The sequence below is a fragment of the Rhinopithecus roxellana genome, chromosome 11, assembly GCF_007565055.1.
Source record: "Rhinopithecus roxellana isolate Shanxi Qingling chromosome 11, ASM756505v1, whole genome shotgun sequence".
NCBI lineage: Eukaryota > Metazoa > Chordata > Mammalia > Primates > Cercopithecidae > Rhinopithecus > Rhinopithecus roxellana.
The window spans coordinates 23,781,175-23,802,925 of NC_044559.1; the positions used below are offsets into that span (position 1 = coordinate 23,781,175).

General features: G+C 56.9%; 2 protein-coding genes across 7 annotated transcripts; both read left to right on the plus strand.

The window, feature by feature from the left end:
- Positions 1-22: 22 nt before the first annotated feature.
- NPM3 (nucleophosmin/nucleoplasmin 3) lies at positions 23-2,961 on the plus strand. 3 transcript variants are annotated; one of them, XM_010356136.2, is made up of 6 exons: positions 23-1,029; positions 1,371-1,456; positions 1,698-1,817; positions 1,938-2,031; positions 2,434-2,558; positions 2,653-2,961. In XM_010356136.2, exons 1-5 carry the CDS (start codon positions 834-836, stop codon positions 2,547-2,549), a joined length of 612 nt encoding a protein of 203 aa, XP_010354438.2. In that variant the 5' UTR covers positions 23-833; the 3' UTR covers positions 2,550-2,558; positions 2,653-2,961. The 3 variants fall into 3 exon arrangements, 1 of the variants encoding a protein (XP_010354438.2); XR_004060108.1 differs by having other exon boundaries at positions 1,938-2,558; XR_004060109.1 differs by lacking the exon at positions 2,653-2,961 and having other exon boundaries at positions 1,938-2,329; positions 2,434-2,557.
- Positions 2,962-8,164: 5,203 nt separating this feature from the next.
- On the plus strand, positions 8,165-14,114 carry FGF8 (fibroblast growth factor 8). Of its 4 annotated transcripts, none has more exons than XM_010356131.2 (6): positions 8,165-8,404; positions 8,497-8,533; positions 9,045-9,131; positions 9,349-9,529; positions 12,694-12,800; positions 13,639-14,114. In XM_010356131.2, exons 1-6 carry the CDS (start codon positions 8,373-8,375, stop codon positions 13,927-13,929), a joined length of 735 nt encoding a protein of 244 aa, XP_010354433.1. In that variant the 5' UTR covers positions 8,165-8,372; the 3' UTR covers positions 13,930-14,114. The 4 variants fall into 4 exon arrangements, with proteins under 4 accessions (XP_010354433.1, XP_010354434.1, XP_010354435.1 ...); XM_010356132.2 differs by having other exon boundaries at positions 9,382-9,529; XM_010356133.2 differs by lacking the exon at positions 9,045-9,131.
- Positions 14,115-21,751: the final 7,637 nt, after the last annotated feature.

Here is a 21,751-nt window from a genome sequence, read left to right on the forward strand (position 1 = left end):
CTCCATCACTTCCAGATTTTCCTTAGGGCAAGAGCTAAAAAAAGTAGACTGGTTCTTAGTCAAGCCACCCCACCCTCTTGCCACAGTTACAACCTGGGTGTGAAATAGGGCCTCTAGTTTGAGTTTTTGCCATCTATTAGGAAAAAGCACACAGTTTGCCTGATTCTTAAAAGGCGAAAGATGGCGCGAGTAGCGGAAACTGACAAAATAATCCAGGGCGCAAAGATACTCCTGGCTGATTTGGAATTAAAAGCTCAAAAAGCGTGGGTCGGCCAGGAACAGAAGACACATGAACCAACTAGTCCTCTGCTAGCAGGTGCCAGCAGCTAAGGCTCAGTGAAGGCATAACAAGTTGCGGGGTCATTACAGCAGGAAGAGTATCTAGGAGAGGCTTAGCCGAGAGGACAGACGTGTTGGGATGGAAATGCCTGAACTGAAAGTCTTTAGGCTCCTCGGCTCTCTTGAGGCAAAGACAATCTGAGTGCATTTCCTTTGCTGTGGCAGAAAAGCACTGCCCTGAACCCCACCTTTGCTGGAAGGAGGAGTAAGAAGGGTTAACATTTTTATATCTATACCTCCCTTGACGAAAGCTTATCCTGAGTTGGAAGAGTGGGAGACACTCCTCCGACACAGAGCGAGGAGCTTGGGGAATTGGACACCCTCATAGTCGTGGAAATGAGCAAGGATGTTAACATAAATCCCAAATCCGTTCTTCTGTGATGTTTACTTCCTTTCTCTTCGGTCTTGATACAATACGAGCAGTAGCTGCGGGCTCCGGGTAGGGCTGCGGTGTCTCGGTGCCTTTTCTCTTTCAGGACTGAGCGTCTCCTTTAATGGGCGGGGCCGGAACTGGCCGAGGGTCCCCGGCTTTGTGCGTGTCGGGGGCGGAGTTTGGAGAAGGCCCTTGCAGCATGGCCGCCGGCACTGCAACTGCCTTGGCGTTTTTGAGTCAGGAGAGCCGAACGCGGGCCGGGGGTGTCGGGGGCCTGCGGGTCCCAGCCCCGGTCACTATGGACAGTTTTTTCTTCGGTACTGGGGAAGGGAGAGGCTGAGGGTGGTACTGGGGCAGTAAGAGGTAGGGATGAGAGGCGGAATGCGGAGGGTTTCACGGCGTGGGTGTGGGCGGAGGGCTGCTTTGCTGTTCCTGGAGGAGAGGAGGCCTCGCACGCACAGCCGAAGGGGGCGGCGAGATCCCTGCCCCAGATGTGTTGGGCGGGGCCCACGGTCGAGCGCCCCAGGTGTTCTGAGAGAAGGAGGTGGACATGTAAATGGCTCGTCCGCCCAAGGTTACACGTGACCGCGGGTTGGTGACATCCCCCACCCCCAGCCCAGTACACACGCTCAGGCATACTCACTGTTATTTCTCCCAGGCTGTGAGCTCTCCGGCCACACCCGCTCCTTCACCTTTAAGGTAGAGGAAGAGGATGATGCGGAGCACGTGCTGGCACTAACCATGGTGAGGGGCGGGGGAGTGGGGTTTTAATGAATAAGCCCAGGCAAGCAATATAGGTCTCTACCCAACCCTCGGACCCCCTTTACTTGGAGACACCTCCTCAGCCTAACCCCCCGGCATGGGCGGCTCCCCTGGCCAGGTGAACCGGGACCTCTGAAGCTGGGCAGGTGCTAGGGTAGATGCCTTTACTTGTGGTGTCAGCCCTCTCTTGAGGAGACCCTGAGGCCTTGTGTACCCTTCCCAGCTCTGCCTCACCGAGGGAGCCAAAGACGAGTGTAATGTGGTAGAAGTTGTGGCCCGGAACCATGACCATCAGGAGATCGCAGTCCCTGTGGCCAACCTCAAGCTGTCCTGCCAACCCATGGTGAGTTCCCCAGCTCTGCCCTGGTGGTGGTGGTGGTGAGGGGGTTGAGGACGTCAGTACTCATTACAGTGTGGGGTGGGCTAGGAGTGGGCCAGGCCTTCATCCTTCTCTTCCTCCCAGCTCAGTCTGGACGACTTCCAGCTCCAACCACCTGTAACCTTCCGCCTGAAGTCGGGCTCTGGCCCTGTGCGGATCACTGGGCGGCACCAGATTGGTGAGAAGAGGAAAGGACTCTCTCCTTTGCTTCCAGTAGACTCTCCCATCAGGCTTCCCCTACTCCGCACTCCTGCCCCATCCCACCTTCATCTCCCAGTGCAGTCCTGTACAGGTCTGCGTGCCCTTCACGCTGTGCCCTGTGCATGACATGCCCTCTCCTTTCCGTCTACTCAAGCCTACCTCCTCCATGGAACATGGCCCAGCTTCTCCAGCTCCAGTGATGAAGACTCCTTTGGCTCTTTGTGACCCAGTTCAGGGTCTGAAGTTCTTCCCACCTAGCCCATAAGCACTGGGAGGTCAGGGTCCCTGCAAGCCTAGAACCACAGGGCATGAAGAAATGGCATGCGGTGTGAAAGTGTCTGGTCTTAACATCCCATCCTACTGCTTGTGTGTCCACCAGTTACGATGAGCAATGATGTTTCCGAGGAGGAGAGCGAGGAACAAGAAGACAGTGACGAGGAAGAAGCTGAGCTGTGCCCCATCCTTCCTGCCAAAAAGCAGGGGGGCAGGCCCTAGCCCTCCTTGGTGAGTTGCAGGGAGAAGTGCCCAGCAGGCTCTGGGAAGGGGCGGGAGAAGCAGTTGAGGGCCTAGGTGCTGATTCCTTGTTTCCTCTTTTCAGGTCAGCTCCATGCGCCATGCACTGCCATGAACCCTGTTCCCCGAGAAGTTTCAAGAATTGTAAATGTTCCTTCCTTAAAGAGGAGAGCTTGGGTGGGGTTTGGGTGGGAGGGACTTGGGTCTTTGGTGCTAGGAGAGGGCCTGTGCTCCACACAGCCCTGGTTTTCTGATCTTGCACCATTCTTGGGGTCTCTCTTCTCACCTGTCTGTGAGGATTAGAAGTTAGTGCCTGAAGCTCAGAACTACACATTTTTAATAGTTTTTACATTTTTGGATAAAGGTTGAAATAAAGTGGTGTGGGGTTTTTGCAGCTCCTGTGTGGCTTCTTCCTGTGCTGGGTGATGTTTCCCTAGGGACCGCCAGGTGGCACTGTGGCAGCACCCAGGGTGGCCTTGGGCCTGGGGGAGTGTGGAGAACTCTGGGATCTTCTACCCTCACGACCCTGGGCCCCAGTTGCCTTGCTGGAAGAGGACCTCCCAACACTCAGCCCGTTCTCAGTCTCTGCAGGTGGGGGAGGGCCATCGCAGGAGGTTATCAGCATCCAAACAAGGGGTCTGGGCCTCTGTCAGCACTCAGGCTGATGGGCAGGGGGCAGATAAGCGGGCTTGGGCAGCCTGAGGAATGTGTGTCCCTAGCCCCATGAGGGGCTCCGGCCCAGAGAGGGCCTGTGAGGGCAGGGCGGGACCAGGCTTCGCTCCTCCTTTGAGCCTTGCAGGCCGTCTCTTGAGCAGGGCTGGGACCTTACAGAAACCTGACTCCGGGGGCCAGATGGAGGGGACTAGCCAGATTGGGTGACAGGGAAACCAGAATCCGGGTGGCCTGGCATATGGGGGCAGAAAAGGGCCCCTGGGAATTGGCCTCCTGGACTAAGGGGTTCTTGTCCCCCACACCCCTTGGGGTCTGGGGGTCTCTGGTGCCTGGAATCAGGTAGTTCTGGCACTTGGCTGTCTTTGTGCCTGCCAGGAAGAAGGGACACACCTGGTTTGAGGATGAGTGTGTGTGACCAGCTCTGGGGTCAGCAGTTCAGCAGCTGTGTAGGTGGGGGGGGGGGGGGAGGATTGTCAATGCCCACAAACAAACAAACAAACAAAACATTGCCTCCCGAGACAGCCTGGGGCCAGAAAGGCTGAGGATAGACAGAGAACAGGGCCTGATGGGGGTCGGGCCAACTCCCACCCACAGCCTCTGGGCAAGGGGAAAGGGGCTCCGGGATATCATGGGGTGGTGGTTCTGGGGCAGGTGAGGTCAGCTTTGAAGACCTTGCGTCTTCAGTACCTACCCGCACGCTCTTCAGCGCATCTCTAGTGAAGGAGGTTCTCCCTGAGCCCGTGGTGAGGAACTAGGGGTCCAATTTCCAACCTCCCTCTTCCTCAAGTTGAGGACAAAGGGAGATGACGCCCGTCTGTGTTGCGGTGATCTGGGTCGCAGGCGCCTTTCTCCGCTCCAGGAGGACTCTTAAAAATGCTTCCCTGGGGAGCCCAGCGGAGGGGCGGCCTGGCTGGGAACCATGGGTCTCGCTGCGGAGCGCGGTCGGCAGGCAGAGGGAAGGCCGGGCTGGCGCCCTCTGGCGGGCGAGGTTGAAGCCGCTGGTGGTCGTACCGCTCCCACGGCCTCTAGAGGCTCCGGGCGGGCGCCGTGGGGCCGGGGCCTCCGAGTCCCGCCAGTGCTCTGGGCGGCCGAATCTTGGGCAGAAGGCGGGGGAATGCCATTGAGGCTTGCTTGCATGCGTGCATACGTTCATTCATTCATTCGAACGACTCGAGTTGGAGCGGGGGAGTCGGGCTGCGGCCCTCACTCCTCTTTCCCTTCCTTCCTCCTTTTGGCCCCAGCCTCCAAAGGCCTCGGCACGTGCGTGGCAGGAGGAGCGGGAGACTGGCTGAGTGCCTCGCAGAGTCCTCTCTCCGGGGAGGCCTCCCTAGCTGACCCATCTACACCCTGCGCGGCGCCGCCCCAATATTTACCCCACCCACTCCCCGCGATGTCACTGATTGCTCCGTGCATTCCTCCCCGGTTTTCCAGGTCGGTCTCCCGGTGGGAGCGGGCCGGCGCCGAGCACGCTCCTGCCCGCAGTGGGGGCCCAATCCACATCAGCCTCTCGGCCCAGGAGTATCTTGGCCGGTTGGGGCGCCCTGCGGACACAGCTGGGCATGGTTTATTCCTCTCTCCACCCCCCGCCTCTCCTCGAGCCCTCTTCTCTGCCCTTCAGCGCACAGTAGGAGCGCTGCCGGCTCACTGTGACCTCATAGCCCTGGGGGATGAAGGCATACGCCGGGGTTTGCCGACTGCTGGAGGAAGGGCAGGCTCCTATTTGGGGGCCGAGGGAGACGACTCCCAGACAGCGGCCGAAGTGCTTAACGTAGTCTCGGCGATTTGCATTTGAACGGTCGGCAGTGAGTCGGCAGTGAGTTCGCGGCGCTTTGAACGCCCGGCGCAGGAAGCACGCGTCGGAGCAAGCTGCGGTCTCCGGCGGGTGTGGATTGGAGGGGCCGGGGGCTGGGCTGGGATCGAGGGGTGCGTTTGGAAATAGGCTGAAGGAGTGTGTCTGGGTGCCGGCGAGGGCGTGTCTGCGGAGACGGGCCGTGTGTTGGCGAGGAGTGTGTGTTTGTGTTTGCAGGTGAGGGAGTTTGTCTGTGCGTGTGTGTGTGTTTGCGGAGTGTGGGGGCGGCCGGGAAAGGTGGCTGGGCTGTCACTCAGCGATCAGGTTGACAGGCGCTCCCTCATCTGGGCCAGGGAGCTCTGATTGCAGATTTGAGGAAACAAAATAGCAATTGTAATTACCCGGCTTTGATAAGATAAAGGAGGGAGGGAGCTGGCCGGGAGGCGGGTGAGCCAGCGAGGGAGGGAGCGGCCTGCCGGGGCCCGGCGGGATATTTGCATCTGTCAGTCACGGGGCGTGCCGGGGCAGAGCCAGGTGCTTGCTCATGGGGTGCCCCCATCTGCTTCTCTCCCCCAGAAAAAGAGACTTTTGGGGAGATGAGAATTTAAACGAACGAGGTGAGGGTCCACTTCTCAGGAGGGTCCCCAAATCCAAATGTAAAGGAATCCTGGTCCAGTATAGGCTCCCTGGCAGAGGCTGGGACAGTACTGAAACTTGACCTCAGACCCTTCAGATCCCAGGACGCCCATCTTCTTTCTCTGGGCCAGAGGAAGAAGGGTAGCTGAAGACCATTGAGGGTCAGCCCAGGGCCCTCAGAATCTTCTGGGGGTTCCACAGCGGAAGCTGAATGCTGCTCTCAGCCAGGGGCTCTGCCCCTACCCCCGTTCCAGGGAGGGGCAGATACCCAGAGTTACTCTGGCTGTGACCCCAGGACCATGCAAACACTGTTGGATGGGTGGATCATCCTCACCCCTGCCCGGGGCCTACTTCCTGCTCTGCTCATCTCACTGAAGTTCAGAGAGTCCATGGTGGGAGAAAGCCCGTTTCTTACAGGAAGTACCTGTCCCCTGTCCCCATCTCTCCATTCAATCATTTGTTCATCAATATACACAACTAAACAGCCTGAGGACCTACTATGTACAGGGATGAGGGTAAGACCACAAACAAACAGACATCACCCTTGCCCACTTGAAGCAGTGCAGAGAGGGAAAGAGACCCACTCAACAAATTGTGACTCAGGCCTTACACAGAGCACAGGGAAGGCAAGGGCTGGCCTGGGCTGTGGCCACTTGTGTCCACCTGACTTGTCTCTGCCTGATGCGCCCACCTCCCCATGGGCTTTAGAGGAGACAGTGCCTGCCAAGCCTGTAGCAGATACAAGTGCTCACTTACTGGTGGTGTTGCTGGTGATAATCTGTTGGGAGGAGGTGAAGGCAGGTCTTCCTGGGGAAGTTGCAAATAGGCTGATGTCTAAAGACTCAGCCACTTTCCCCATCATTCATTCTTTCATTCAATGAACTCTTAACTGCAGAACAGCTCTGCCCAGCTTTGTGCCTTGAACTGTGATTTCTGAGCTCTTAAGACATGGCCCTTGCCACAAGGTCTGTGTGGGCAAGAGCCCAGTGAGCAGACTCCTGGAGGAAGATGGCAGGTGTGCTCTGGAAGTCTACTTCTCTGAGGAGGGATAAAATCTTGGAACGCACCCTCTGTTTTCCTGTCTCTCCATTGCTCAGTGTTTGCATTTATGGCTGGTAGTTGGAAAGATGGGGCACAGGGAAAGGTGGGACACAGAGGAGGAAGGGAGGCAGGGCCTGGCTGTGAGGCTGGACTAGGGCTGCTGCTAATTTTGGCCTAATGGCTTCCTGGGACCACAGGAAACCCTCCAGCCCTACCCCCAGGGGAATGGAGGGTCAGTGGGGAAGGGAAGTTGTGGGCGAAGGCAGCAGCCTGGTAGGGCATCACCTGCTCCTCACAGGGCACCTGTCCCAGGTCATCTCTGCCCACCCAGGCTGCTCCCACAGAAGCAGCGTGAGGGCTCAGGGTTTCCTGAAATCTCAGGGGGGAAGCCACAAGGTGAGGGGCTAGGAAAGGCTTAGACAAGTGCCTACCTTCTCCCATGCCCCAGGCCCAGCTGACCAGCCCCTGCCTAGAATGCAGTAGGTGTGTAAATATCTGTGAAATGAAAAACAAATGGGGCTTTGAGGGGGAAAGGGCTGGGTGGCCTGGATGGAAGTCCCTTCCCCCAGGAAAAGCTACGAGAACAGTTATTTTTGCCCCGGCTGCCTGCTGGGGTAGGGGGACAGTGGGTCCTGCCAGGGACCTCCAGACTCTCTCTTCCACACAGGTGGTTCGGGGTGCTCCTCAAGCTTCAGGCTAGTGTGTGTGTGTGGCGAGGGGCACAGGGGAAGGGGTGATGGTGATAATGCGGGGGAGGGGGAGGCATTTCTGGTTCCCAGGGCCTCCTTGGGAGACTGAACGAGACTGGAGAGACCAACAGGACAGGGCACGCGTCAGAAACAGGGGAGTGGGGTCCAAGTGGCACCGGCACGCACTGCGCTAGGGCCGGGTGCGCAGCCATTCGCGGCACGGTTAGCGGCCGCTCCCAGGGGGCAGTCCCGGCGGGACACACAGTAGGTGGCTCAGAGACTGCTACGTAGCCCGCGGCAGGACCTGCTGGGCCCCGAGGCGGAGACCCAGCCCCGCCGAACTGGGGTGCGCCGGGCGGTCAGGGAAGCCCTGGCCCGGGGTCTCCCGGCCCGCAGAGCCCGCAGCCCCAGGCGCCCCCATCCCCGCGTGCCTGGGCCCGGAGACCGAGCGAGGGCACAGGCTGGGGATAGGGGGAGGCGCCCAGACCGGCCGCCCCCGCCCCTCCCGCGGGTCCCCAGACCCCTCCCCTAGCCTAGACCCCCAATCCCGGACCCGTCGGCCGCCCCGCCCCGGCCGCCCCGCCCCCGCCCCGGGCTGCATCCAGGCCCCAGTTCCCAGCCGGGGGCTGCGGGCTCCCGCCGCCTGCCCCGCGCTCCCCCCTCGCGCCCGGTGCGGCGCCCCCCGCCCCCACCCCTCCCCGCCCTCCCACCTCCCCACCCACCCCGCCAGCCCGTGACCCTCCCGCCCGCTCCGGCACCGGAGCAGCCAGCGGCCACCGGCTCCGGCAGCGGCGCACAGCGACTCGGTGCGGCTCGGCGAGCACGACATTCCACGGGACCCGCGGAGCCGCGTCGTGGTCGCCGCCAGCCTCCCGCACCCGCATCCTCTCCGCCCGCGCCCTGCTCCGCGCGTCCCCCCGCGGCCGCCCACGGGACTGCGTGACCCGCCGGGCTTTCGGTGCCCCGGGGCCGCGCGCCATGGGCAGCCCCCGCTCCGCGCTGAGCTGCCTGTGAGTACCGCGCCGCCCTGTCCCGCCGCCCGCCCGCCGCGCCCCTCGCCTCACCCGCGCCTCTCTCTCCCGCCCGCTTTTGTCTCCCACAGGCTGTTGCACTTGCTGGTCCTCTGCCTCCAAGCCCAGGTGAGGAGGGGTGCGCGGAGGAGGGGGCTGGGTGGGCCAGCCGGGAGACCTGGGTGGGCAGCGCCGGTCGGGGGCACTGGTACTGACTCTGCGGCCGGTGCCGGAGGGCTGAGGGCACTTTAGAAACCCAGCCCCGAGCCACCCCGAGGCACAGAGAGGTAGCACCCCGCCAGAGGTCACACAGCGAGTGAGTTGCCAGGATAGAAGCGAAGGTCTCGGAGCCCAGCACTGTCCCCCATGTATCCTCGCCGGCTGGGGGCACAGGGAACACTCAGCCGCCGAGGAAGGGGGCAGCCGGGGCCAGGAGATGGATGTTCGATGCCAGGGGAAGCCGGGTGACTACAGCAGAGATCCTCTCCACGCCCCTTGGGGGAGGCTTGTGGCTGGTCTGGCCCAACGATCGGGTGCCCAGGTCCCCTGCACTCTCAACATTTGCTCGTAAATTTGTCTTTATAAATGTCAGGGGTCGGGGAGCGCTGCCTCCCTACTTAAAAGCGCCCTGCTCCTCTAGGAAGGCCCGGGCGGGGGCCCTGCGCTGGGCAGGGAGCTCGCTTCCCTGTTCCGGGCTGGCCGGGAGCCCCAGGGTGTCTCCCAACAGGTGGGTCCAGCTTTTCCCCGGGGCTCGTTTATCCTGGGCTGGGTCTGCCCGATTTGCCTGGGTGGGGGATGGAGGCCTGGGCTGGCATGTTGGGGGAACCCCCAGCACCTGCTGGTGGCTTGGGGCAGTGAGGGGGACACAGGGGGATGGGGCCACTCGGGCCCCTGGGCGGAGTAGCATTATAATGGCGTATTGTGTATTTTTCAATTTCCTAAAGGTAACTGTTCAGTCCTCACCTAATTTTACACAGCATGTGAGGGAGCAGAGCCTGGTGACGGATCAGCTCAGCCGCCGCCTCATCCGGACCTACCAGCTCTACAGCCGCACCAGCGGGAAGCACGTGCAGGTCCTGGCCAACAAGCGCATCAACGCCATGGCAGAGGACGGCGACCCCTTCGGTAAGGCGCGCTGAAGGTAGCTTGTGGGATGCGCGGCGCCTGCACCGCCAGTCCCATCTGCACTGACAGGGGGCCTGCAGGGTCCCCAGCTCAGAAGGGAAGGAGTTAAGGCAGAAAGGTGTCTTGAGGGTCAGCTGGGGAAGAGAGGGCTAGGGAAGGGACTTTGGGGAATACTTGGCCACAGGTGCCCCCTTCCCTGCCCAGCAAATGAATGAATCTAGGAATCTCCCTTTACACCTCCCCACTTCATACACTCCTCCCCAGCTGCAGGTGGAGGCAGGGGGTTCAGGGGGAGGGGGCCTAGGTTTAAGGGAAGCGCTTGAAAGAGGATATGTCGCCAGGGCCCACAAAAGGAGAATGGGAAAGAGAAGGGAGAGAAATCCCCTCAACTCTCCCAGTTGGAAAAGGGGTTTGCTGGGAACCTTTAAATACTTTGATCAGAAGGGTCAATTACAGGTGGAAACTGGGCTTGGAAGGGGGCTTTCCCTGCTTCACTCCCTGGGGAACCCAGGCGGCTGGGGCAGGGCTCCCGGCTCCCGGTGGGGTGGCCAGTACGGAGAGCTACTGCCAGCAGAGAGGCTGAGGACTGATTGATTTCTAAAACATTCAATATTCCTGCCTTGAAACGGGGCCAATTTCCAGAGTCCTGGATGTACCAAGAGAAAAGCAAACCCTCTGGGCGGCTGGTGTTGTTTTTAGAGAGCGATTATTGTGAGTTTAAAAACCTTTAAATAATGACCACGTTAAACAAGCATGAAAGGAGAGGGGAAGACTCTATTAAAATGTAATAAAAAGGTGAGGCATTTTAAGAGCTAAGAAGAAAAATGAAGAATGATATAAAACAGAAAAAGAACGAGCTTTTTTTCAGATGTGAAGTTTGAAAGGAGTTGCAAGTCTGTAAATGTTAAAAAAGAGGTTCAAGATTGTTCTCTCTGAATCTCTGGAGAGACCCCCGCGTCTGGCAGAGCGATTAAAACTCTTCTTACTTTCACCTTTTTTAACATTTCCTGAATACTTTCTCCTCTTCTTGAGCCAGTTTGGGGGATCGAGTATGTCTCGCTGCATTTTTTCTGCGTCGACGTAGCTGACTTCCCTTCAAAGCTGGAGGAGGAGACATAATTTTCCTGGGATAAATCTGTCACTGGGGTGGAAGAATAGGTTTGAAAATGTTAAGCTTTCCAAAAGCCCGGTCGGGAGAGCGGCCGTAAACTGCAGCCCCAGCTCTCCAGGCCCCAGCTCTCCAGATCTGAGCAGATTCAACCGACCTGGGAGAGAGGGGGCTCTCTGGGGTGGGGGTGGGGGCAGCCTGCCTGGTGGCCGAGCCCCCCTGCTGGGCTGGCAGAGCAGGCCTACTGTCCCTTTGTCCCTCCAAATTGGCTGCTTGCTGCCCTTCTCAGCTTCTAAGGAGAGGAGACGAATGCCTGGCTCTTCCAGAGTTTGCTCTATCAGAGCAAATGGCCCAGCATCCTTGGATTTTGGGGAGAAAGCAGAAGCCAAGCTGATGTGGGGGAATTCATCTTCAGACATCAGAGGAAGTCTGATGCCGACTTCTCTCCTTGGTCATCTAAGAGGTTTCCCCACCTTCCCTAGTCCCTGCCCCACAGCAGGATAGGAGCTGGGGGCCTAAGAACAGAGGCTCAGGATATTCAGCCAGGACTGGAGGAGTCTGGGGAGAATAGCAGAGAGGTCTCAATGGCTTCTTTACCGGCCCCAGGAAGATGCAGAGGCACCTACTTCATCCCTGCCTGCTGCATCTGGCCAGAGTCTGCAGAGTGGCATCCTCTCAGTCATCCAGTCAGCATCCTTCCTGGCCCTTAAAAACAGCTGCCTCTTGCTGTGGAAGGCAGAGCAGGAAAGGGGTGAGCAGACTGGCTAGGTCCAGGAGGAGGTGGGTGGGCAGGGAGGTGACAGCTGCATTTCCCTGCTGACTTGGGGCCAAACTGGGGGCTTGGCCACTGGGTCCCAGCACTGCACCTGTGTGAAGAGGGGGATGTTACAGGCTGAGCAGTGATGACTGACTTCCTGACCTCAGTGCCCCCAACCCCTGCCATGGGTTTCAGTGACAGAGGAGGTGCCATGTGTCAATGCAGGCTAAGTCCAAGAACTGGCTTTGTCAAGGAGGGGAGAGGCTGGGCTCTGTGGCAGGGAGGGCAGGAGAGCCAGCACCTTCTGTCCCTTCCCAAACAGTGAAGTCAGCCTCACTACTTTCTTGGGGACAGCCTATAAGAGAGGATTGCATAGAGAGGTGAACGGGACAGGCTTCTGTGGCAAGTTGGCTGTCCAAGGGGAGGGTAGTGGGGAAGGAGGCATAGAATTCAGCCCTGCCTCCTGGCCTCCAGACTAAGAGGCCAGCGGGCACAATTCTCACTCCTCCTCACCCACAGAAGGTATTTGGTCACTGGGCTGAGAAGCCCAGCTGTGATGAGGCTGAAAGAGAAAAGGCGATTGAGTTGATTTCTAGACACTGGGGCTGGGGACCCTGGTGACTGGGAAACCACAGGGAAGAGGCAGGATCCTCATGGCAGGTGTCTGAGGTTCTGGGAAAGCAGCCTGCTCTGGGCTATGTGTTTAGGGAGAGCTGTCCCCATCCCTAGCGCCTTCTCAGCAGAGCAGAGCCTGGTGATGTTGGGGGTGGCGAAAGCTGTGAGTTAGAACCCAAAGGGGCAGAAACAGGAGACAATGCTTTCATCTTTGGCCTTGGGACTGGAGGTCACCACTGCACCCAAATGTTTGTAATGACCTGTGAGGCACGTGCACGTGATAGTCAGAGTTGGAAGGATCCTCGGAGATCTTTTGATTAGCCATGGAACTCTGATTCAATTAAATTTTACTTAGAGCCTCGATCTAAGAGATTTAAAAAGAGGGTGGAAGGAACGGCACTTCAGCCTTTTCAATTTGATGTTCCCAAGACCTCTCTTGAGAACCCAGTTTGAAAACCATAATCCAGTCCACTGCCCTCTTTAAACCCAGGGGTGGGGCCTGAGGTCCAGAAAAGCACCTTGCCCTTTCTCTGGGTTATACAGCATGTTAGCAGCTGGGCTGGAGCTGGAGTCCATGTTTTGGGTTCCTGGTCTTTGGAGCAGTTGCTGCTGGGCTGTGACAAGTGTGTGGGCCAGCTGGGGTCAGGGATATGCCAATAACCATCCTCCTACCTTCTCTGACAGCAAAGCTCATCGTGGAGACGGACACCTTTGGAAGCAGAGTTCGAGTCCGAGGAGCCGAGACGGGCCTCTACATCTGCATGAACAAGAAGGGGAAGCTGATCGCCAAGGTGAGGCTCCAGCAGGCAGGCGGGGTCCGCAGGACCTGGGGAGTGGCTTGGGCTGGCTGGACTCCTCCAGGACAGTCCTGTGCTCTGATCCTAACAAGGTAGGCAGAGGGCCACCGGGCCGTCTTGGGGTTATCTCATGATTGGGTGCAGGGGTGAGGGAGAAGGAAGCTGTTTGAGAGATGAAAACTATAAAAGGCAAAGGAGGAAGAACGAAGGCTAGGGAAGGGGCTGGGGGGGTTGGTAAATTCCATATATCTTTTTAACAAATCGCCAAATTGCTTTGCTATTATGTCCAATTACATGGTACCAGCATTTGGAATGTTCAGTAAGCCGCAGGCCCAGCCCCTCGGCCGAGCTCTGCAATGGTTCCATTAGTCACGGCTCCTCTCCAGCCTCAAGCTCCCCGCTTCCTAGGCTTCTGGGGCTGGGGTCTCAGTGTCTCCTCCCAGGCCTCCCCTCCCCCATAGGGTGGCTGCCCTGGGGCCAGGGAGCCGAAGTCCTGAGGGGGTAAGAGGGGCAGGTGGGGAGATGGGTGGCCAGACTGGTGGGCAGGAGGCCAGAGCAGGCAGGCTCTGGGCCGCTCTCTCTGCCTTTTTGCATTGGGGCCCAGCCCCTCCGTAGACAACCATGTGTCACTGCTGCCTGGGAGGACAGGAAGTTGCCGGGTGGGCTGCGGGTTGTGAGGGATTAGAGAGCGGGTGCCCAGGCAGGGGGTGGGGCTGTGGCTCCTGCCCACCTCGCCATCTGCTGGGGTGCCCACCTGCTGTCTGGGGCCGCTGGCCCTCTGCCTCTGCTGGAGGGGGCTCTGTAACATGGTGTCTGGCCCCCCTACCTGCAGAGCAACGGCAAAGGCAAGGACTGCGTCTTCACAGAGATTGTGTTGGAGAATAACTACACAGCGCTGCAGAATGCCAAGTACGAGGGATGGTACATGGCCTTCACTCGCAAGGGCCGGCCCCGCAAGGGCTCCAAGACGCGGCAGCACCAGCGCGAGGTCCACTTCATGAAGCGGCTGCCCCGGGGCCACCACACCACCGAGCAGAGCCTGCGCTTCGAGTTCCTCAACTACCCGCCCTTCACGCGCAGCCTGCGCGGCAGCCAGAGGACTTGGGCCCCTGAGCCCCGATAGGTGCTACCTGGCCCTCCCCACAACGCGGGACCACAGAGAGGCTCATCCTGTAGGGCGCCCAAAACTCAAGCAAGATGACCTCTGCGCTGCTGCAGGCTGGGGAGGTGCTGGGGGAGCCCTGGGTTCCGGTTGTTGATACTGTTTGCTGTTGGGATTTTGCTGTTTTTTTTTTTTTTTTTTTTTTTTTTTTTTTTTTTTTTTTTTTTAAACAAAAGAGAGGCTCTATTTTTGTATTCCACTTGGCTGTGGTGTCTGTCTTCTTAACTCTCAGAAAGCCCCATTAGTGGCCTAGACTGGGATTCCGGCTGGGGGTCTGTGGGGGTGGGGGGATTTCTCTAGTCTGTGCTGCTGAGGCCCCAGTACCTGCAGGGCCCGCTGGCCCTGCAGCCAGGGACTCCACTGCACCCCCAGGTGGGGCAGGGAGGAAAGGACTGTGACACAGGCCAGTCCTCTTAGAAGTGGGTATCAGGGCCGGGCGCGGTGGCTCAAGCCTGTAATCCTAGCACTTTGGGAGGCTGAGACGGGCGGATCACGAGGTCAGGAGATCGAGACCATCCTGCCTAACGCGGTGAAACCCCGTCTCTACTAAAAAATATAAAAAACTAGCCGGGCGAGGTGGCGGGCGCCTGTAGTCCCAGCTACTCGGGAGGCTGAGGCAGGAGAATGGCGTAAACCTGGGAGGCGGAGCTTGCAGTGAGCTGAGATCCGGCCACTGCACTCCAGCCTGGGACACAGAGCGAGACTCCGTCTCAAAAAAAAAAAAAAAAAAAAAAAGAAGTGGGTATCAGACTGGTGGCTATTAAATGATTGAAATAGGCCAGGCGCGGTGGCTCAAGCCTGTAATCCCAGCACTTTGGGAGGCCGAGACGGGCAGATCACGAGGTCAGGAGATCAAGACCATCCAGGCTAACACAGTGAAACCCCGTCTCTAATAAAAAATACAAAAAACTAGCCGGGCGAGGTGGCTGGCACCTGTAGTCCCAGCTACTCGGGAGGCTGAGGCAGGAGAATGGCATGAACCCAAGAGGAGGAGCTTGCAGTGAGCTGAGATCCGGCCACTGCACTCCAGCCTGGGCGACAGAGCAAGACTCCGTCTCAAAAAAAAAAAAAAAAAAAAAAAAATGATTGAACTAGTTATTTAACTTGCATATTAAAAATGTGTGCTGGAGACTGATTCCTGCCCAGGTCAGCCCCTTCCCCCAACCTTGCCCCAGCTGGTGGGCAGCTGGGAGACGCAAATGACCAGGCACCAGCTCTGACCGCAGCCTCCCTCCAGCCTAAGGACCCCTGCCTGTCAACCATCCCCATCACTGTCACTTGAGGGGTTTTCCTGAAAGGACAGAAGCAGAGAAAGGGGCAAGAAGAGGGTCTTAGCTAGTCCTTGGAGCTCTCAGATGTGTACTTCCTAGCACTTCACAGGGGTCATTGCTAACACTTCCCCAGGCCACCTCAGGGCCCAGAAATAATGGATGTGCTAGGACCAGAGCTGTAATCATAGATTTAATCATCTTAAAAAGCGCCTCTCTGTGTGCCTAGGTCCATGTGGGAGACCGATTGGAGATTCCAGAACTTGTTCTTTCTGAGACTCAGGCTGCAGAAAATGAAAGAGAAGAGCAGCTGCCAGGGTCCAAGGTGGGGGCACATTGGAGGGGGACCACCAAGACTGGTGTTGACAATTGTCATGTGGGACAACTGTTAACCTTGGGTGATCTGGTGAGATAGCTGTGGGCAGAAAGCACTGAGCTCAGGTGCTGCAAAGAGCCTGGGGAACTGTCTTCTAGGAAGAGGCTTCCTGCCTCGGATGATGGGCCTGGTGGGAGAGGAGCTGGGCACCGGATGGCACCAGAAGGGAAGCTCATAGGCCCAGAGCAGAACTAAAGGCAGTCATGGCCTTGGGGAGAAGCAGGAGGCCATGTGTGGAGGGAGAGAGGGCTGCTGTGGGAGTGGTGGAGCAGGTCATGGTATGGGCAGAGAAGGGAATGGGCAAGGGTGCAGGTGTGTGTTTGCGTGTGGATTGGCGAGACTGGTGTGCTGTGACACCGAGGAAGAACCCGGGCCCCACAGCAGTTTCCTGAGCGCAGAGCTGGCCCAGCCTTCATCATTGAGGCCTCCCATTGGGGCTGCTCCTGCTGCCTTCCTTGTTGATGCCCTGGGCTGGTCCCACAGCCTAGCTAGTGAGCCAGTCTAGAAACCTTGCTCCTCTAGGGCTCTGTCCATTGGCATCTCCTGGGGTAGGGAGCAACCCAAGTCTTCCTCCCAGAGTTTCAGGCCCAAGTCCCAGGCTTAGCCCACCCCGGCAGATCAGGAATTTCGAGGCTTAGCGGGAAGCCTGGCAGTAGAGAGGCCGGCCTGTTCACCCGCCTCTCGTGGCCTGCCACAGAGGGCGAGGGACTCTGGAGATAGTGGGTTTCTGCTGGTGCGAAGACACTGGATGTGGCGAAGGGGCCCTAGATGTCTCTCTTCCAGTTCCCCCAACTCTTAGCGCCTCCTCCTCTGCTCCCTTCCCCCTTTAATTAATTCTGGGTGAGCAGCCTGGCTTTATTGTGCAAGGAGCTGGGGTCTCACTGTGGGAAAAGTCACACCTTCTGAGCAGCTTCTGATGCCATGCAAATGAAGGGACCGTCCAGGAAACGCTTTCATCTGCACGGTCTCCTGTCCAGCCCCTAGCCCAGTAATTACCCACATTTCATTTGTTTGAGAGCAATTCCTGGGGGAAGGCACTGGGTAGGAGGGAGTCTGGTGGGGGTGGAATGTTAGGCTCTCCGCCTGTGATCCTGGCCACAACGTGGGGCCAGGCTGGAACAAGGCTGGCCCTGGCCAAAGCTAATCCTCAAGCCCCCAGGCTGGGGAGGCCTGAGTCCTCCAGGGTGGTGACAATGGGATTGTGCCATGTTTACATCATGGAAGAAGAGGGGAGCTTTGCAGAGAGCCAGAACTGACTTCTAGAAAGACACCTGGATGGGGAAAGGGGATGTGGAGGGGGACAGGAGGGTGGGACCTGGGACCTGGTCCTTGAGGTTGTCTGTGGCTTTGGGAAGAGGTTGACTCCCGATAGGACTCCAGGCCAGGGACCCATGGGAGCTGCGCCCAGAGCACTGGGGCTAGGCCAGGCTAGAGCACCCATCAACTTGTTTATCTTTGAGCCGCTGCCTCCACAGAGCCCTCACTAATGGGGTTTTACAGCCCACTCAAGCTGCAACTGGCCAAGAATCAATCATTACCGGCACTTAGTGGTTTGATAGTTAACAGCCTGAACTGAAGCCAAACTGGTTGTTAACTGTGATAACAACTGATTTCAAGGGGTTATTGCCGGCCCAATATGCTCAGCCCATTTATTTCAGGGAAAACAAGCAGGGAACTGTTGCAAGGCCCAGAAAAGGGAGGAGGACTGGACTTCTCTCAACCAAAAGGCCCCCTGCCACTCGGTCCGGAGTTGGTGCTGGCTGCGAGGGCCTAGGGGCAGGCTGAGGGCTGCTTCAAGGCTTGACCACGCACACCCACTGAGGGCCTGCGTGTGAGCCCAGCTGATCCACACACTAGGCCCTCTCCAGCCTTCCCTCTCCCCACTACTCACCTCAATTTTCCTCCTTCTCCCTCCCCATAACGCCCCAGAAGGACAGTCTCCATGAGGAGGAACCCAGGCCCAGTGGCCAAGCCTCTATTTGTCCCCACTCAGCAGCTGGGGCTGCACCCCCTGGCTCATTCCTCCCTCACCCAGGGCTCCCAGAGTCCTGCCAAGTACGAATCAGAAATGCCTTTCCTTTCAAGGCCACTAAAAAGTCCACTTGGGTCTTGACTAGAAAGAATGAGCAAGAGCTCTCTCTTTCCACAGCACCAGGTCCTACCTCTACCCCTCCCTCCCTCCCTCAGCCAAAAGGAAGCAGGTAAGGCCAGAGTCAAGCATCATTCTAGAATGTTGCTGCTACAAAGGGCCTCGGGAGTTCCCCACCCTCCACAGATGACAACTGCAGCCCAGACGACCCATGGCTGGGGTCAAAGCTGGTGCTGTCCTAGAAATCAGGTCTCCCCTCCCAGATCCAAGCTGCCTCCTGAGGGCTGCAGGTCTTTCCCTAATTCCATTCATTCATTCAGTAAATCTTGACTGAGTGCCTATCACGTGCCAGGCTCTGTTCTGGGTGAGGGGACAGAACAGAAAATAAGAGACAAAAATGCCTGTTACTCTGGAGCCCATATTCTAGTGGGAGAGGACACATCAGACAGTGACAACCGCCACAGAGACCAACCCAGATTCAAAAACCACCTTCTTGGATTCTTCCCTGTTTCCAGACTCTGACATTCAGTCATCTCAATATTCCAGAGAAGAGGATGAGTGTGAAAGGTGGTGGCAATTTTAAGCAAGGTTGTCAGGAAGGCCTTGTGGATAACTTTGGGTCTGAGCACACTCCATCAGGGTAAGGCATTCCCATACCTGGGGGAGGACGATCCAGGGGGAGGGAGCAGCCACTGCAAAGGCACACTGCATTAGGGGGACAGGAAGCAAGCCTCCACGGCTGCAGCACAGCTAAGGGAGGATCTTGGGGATGTGCAGTTGGGAGTTGGGGGTAGTAGAGAATGACAGAAACTGAGGTGAGGTCACAGAGACAGAAGGGGTGCAGAGACCTGGCGAAGGGCAGATCATGTGGGAACATTGAAAAGACTTCAGTTTGGACTCGGACAGCAAACCACTGAGGGTTTTTTTTTTTTTTTTTTTAAGCAGAGTCTCCCTCTGTTGCTCTGGCTGGAGTGCAATGGTGTGATCTCAGCTCACTGTAACCTCTGCCTCCTGGGTTCATGCGATTCTCCTGCCTCAGCCTCCCAAGTAGCTGGGATTACAGGCATGGGCCACCATGCATAGCTAATTTTGCTGAGGGTTTTCAGCAGTAGAGTGACATGATCTGAATTAAGTTTTCCTAAGGTTGCTTTGGCTACTGTGTTGAGACTACAAGGTAGCAGGGCAAGGGAGAGCAGTTATGAAGTTACCGCAATAATCAGGTGAGAGATAGTGAATGGAAGATGGTGAGGAGAGAGTGGGGTTTTGGACATTTTTTGCAAGTAGAGATGACAGGATTTGCTGATGGATTTGGATGTGGCTTGTGTAGAAAGAAAGGAGTCTAGGAGTTTCCATGGTTTCTGGCTTGAGCAACAAAAAAGATGGAGGCGTCATTCACTGAGATGGGGGAGATTCTGGGATGGGCAGATTTGGAGGGGAAGGGTAGGAGTTTGGTTTTGCACATGTTACATATGAGATGACTATATACATATTCAAGAGGTGATGAGTAGGCAGTTGTGTGTAAGTCTGGAATTCAAGGGAGAAGTCTAGTGTGAAGATAGCAATCCAGGAGTGTTCAGCACACAGATGATTTTCAAAGCCAGGAGACAGGATGGATTCCTTAGGGAGTGAGCAGAGATGGAGGAGAGGAGCCAGCCAAGCCTCCATGTGCTCCAAACATTTAGAGGTCAGGTGAAGAGGGAGAACTGGCAAAGAAGACTGAAACTGTGTGGCCCACGAGGTAGGCAGGAGGAAAAGCAGAGAGTGCTGTGGCCTGATGACCTAGGGGAAGGACAGAAGGATTCTGAGTCCAGAGCTTTACCTGGGGCTAGGGAAAATTTTCATGTCATCATATCTCCCTACTCCCTACCCCCCACTCAACCCCAGGGCTGAGAGGAGGTGGCCAAAAAACAGGGCTGGTTTAACCTGGGAGCATCACCCTTGCCTCTCATCAGCAGGTCCTGCTGGCTTTCCCTCCAGAACATCTCTCCAGTCCAATCCATCCACCGCCTACCCTATCTACCTATCTACTGCTACCACCCTGCTCCAAGCCATCATCGGTTCTTGTCTGGCTTACGGCAGTACCCACCCCCAACCTCAATTGCTCTTCCTGGTTCCTCTCTTATCCCCTACTATCCATTCTGCACTCAGAAGCCAGAATTTTCAAGACACAAATCTGATTATGTTACTCCCACCATACCCACACTTGAATTCAAACTCATTTCCAGGCCAGCACAAGCCCCTCCATGCTCTGCCTGTGGAACTCCACTCCTTCCCTGCTCTCCCTCTTGCCTGCTGCTCCCTGGGCACACTTCCTCCAGCTTCTCTAACAAGCCCAGGGAGCCTCAGAGCCTTTGCAATTGCTGTTCTCGCCATTTGGAATGTCTTTCCTCCAGATCACTGGCTGGCCAACTGCGTGATGTGGGTCTCTCTGCTGTCACTGTCTGTCTTTTTTTTTTTTTTTTTTTTTTTGATGGAATCTCGCTTTGTTGCCCAGGTTGGAGTGCAGTGGCATGATCTTGGCTCACTGCAACCTCTGCCCCCAGGGTTCAAGCATTTCTCGTGCCTCAGCCTCCCAAGTAGCTAGGACTACAGGCAGGCGCCACCACACCTGGCTAATTTTTTTTTGTACTTTTATTAGAGACAGAATCTCACCATGTTGGTCAGGCTGGTCTCGAATTCCAGACCTCAAACGATCTGCCCTCCTCAGCCTCCCAAAATGCTGGGACTACAGGCAGGCACCACCACGTCTGGCTAATTTTTTTTTTTTTTTTTTGTATTTTTAGTAGAGATGAGGTTTCACCATGTTGGCCAAGCTGGTCTCAAACTCCTGACCTCAGGTGATCCACCCACATCGGCCTCCCAAAGTTCTGGGATTACAGGCATGAGCCAGCATGCTCAGCCTCTGCTTTGTTTTCTACATTACACTTATAACTGTCTGATCTTATCCTGTGTTTTTATTTACTAGCTTTTGGTCTACTCTACCCTTACCTCCCAGGAGAGCAGGAACTTTGTTCAAATCGCTCATTGATGAACGCCCAGTGCCTATAACGGTGCCCAGCGCATGGTGGGTGTTCAGCAAGCATTTGTGCAAGCAATCCACATAGAGCAGGTTCTGAGACAGCTGCGGAGAAGGCAGGCTGGGAGTCCTCTGTATCCAGGCCATGGGCCAGGCATTAGGAAATGTCTGAAGGGCAGGGAGATCTGAGGATGGTCCTGAGATGGGTGACTTCTCTTCGCCCCTCTGACATGCACTGCTTACTAAAAAACGTCCAAGGCTATCTGGCACAGGCTTCCCATCATTTTCCCAAGCTGCAATAAATGTCTCCAAAACCCGGACAGGCAGACATTTAGGCAGGGCCTATTGGGCGGGACATCTCAGAACCTCCCCAAATTCTGCTTTCTTCATCATGGTTGGGTTTCTGTAGCAACCAGAGGACTTCACAGGAGAGAGTGAAGGGGAATTAAGAGCCAGAGAGAGCAGAGGAGAGAGGAGGAGTAAGTGGTAGCAAGACAGATGGGGAGCTGGCAGGAACTCCAGGGGGATCCCCAAGTCCCACGTTGCCATGGAGGATTGTGCAAATAGGTCCCTTTGGTTGCTCCCTTCCCCATCTGGATCTCTTGCTGACCCTCAAGAAGTAGCTGTCTATCTGGGTAGGCCCCAGAGCTGACCCCTAATGCAAAACCCACCCCTCTCCCCATTGGCAGGCCCTGAGCGAGGCTCCGACTCCGTCTGCAGTCCAGCTCCCTCCTCAGTCCCCTCTTGGCAATAGTGGAAGTGGCTGCAGCCCCTGGGTGGGTTTGGGGAGCGTTTCCTTCCATTCCTTTCCTGGCTGTGTATGGAGGAGTGGGTATTGGGGCAGGACAGTCAGCATTCTGCCCTGCTGACCAAGCTCCCCAACATTGGCATTTGGAGATATGGCTAGGTCCCCAGTCATGAAGGCTCAGATGGGCTATAGGTAAGGGCCTGGCTGGAGGTGCTCAGAATAAGGGTCCAGGCCTGGGCATGGCATTCAGAGAGTATGGAGAAGCCTGAATAGAGCTCTGCCCAGT

Excerpts from the sequence above, each read along its gene's own strand:
- NPM3 (XM_010356136.2), top strand. The coding sequence starts at position 834 with ATGGGCGGGGCCGGAACTGGCCGAGGGTCCCCGGCTTTGTGCGTGTCG. Across the intron at positions 1,030-1,370 it reads TATGGACAGTTTTTTCTTCG|GCTGTGAGCTCTCCGGCCAC; the intron begins GTACTGGGGAAG and ends TATTTCTCCCAG. Across the intron at positions 2,032-2,433 it reads CACTGGGCGGCACCAGATTG|TTACGATGAGCAATGATGTT; the intron begins GTGAGAAGAGGA and ends TGTGTCCACCAG.
- FGF8 (XM_010356131.2), top strand. The coding sequence starts at position 8,373 with ATGGGCAGCCCCCGCTCCGCGCTGAGCTGCCT. Across the intron at positions 9,132-9,348 it reads CCCAGGGTGTCTCCCAACAG|GTAACTGTTCAGTCCTCACC; the intron begins GTGGGTCCAGCT and ends AATTTCCTAAAG. Across the intron at positions 12,801-13,638 it reads AGGGGAAGCTGATCGCCAAG|AGCAACGGCAAAGGCAAGGA; the intron begins GTGAGGCTCCAG and ends CCCTACCTGCAG.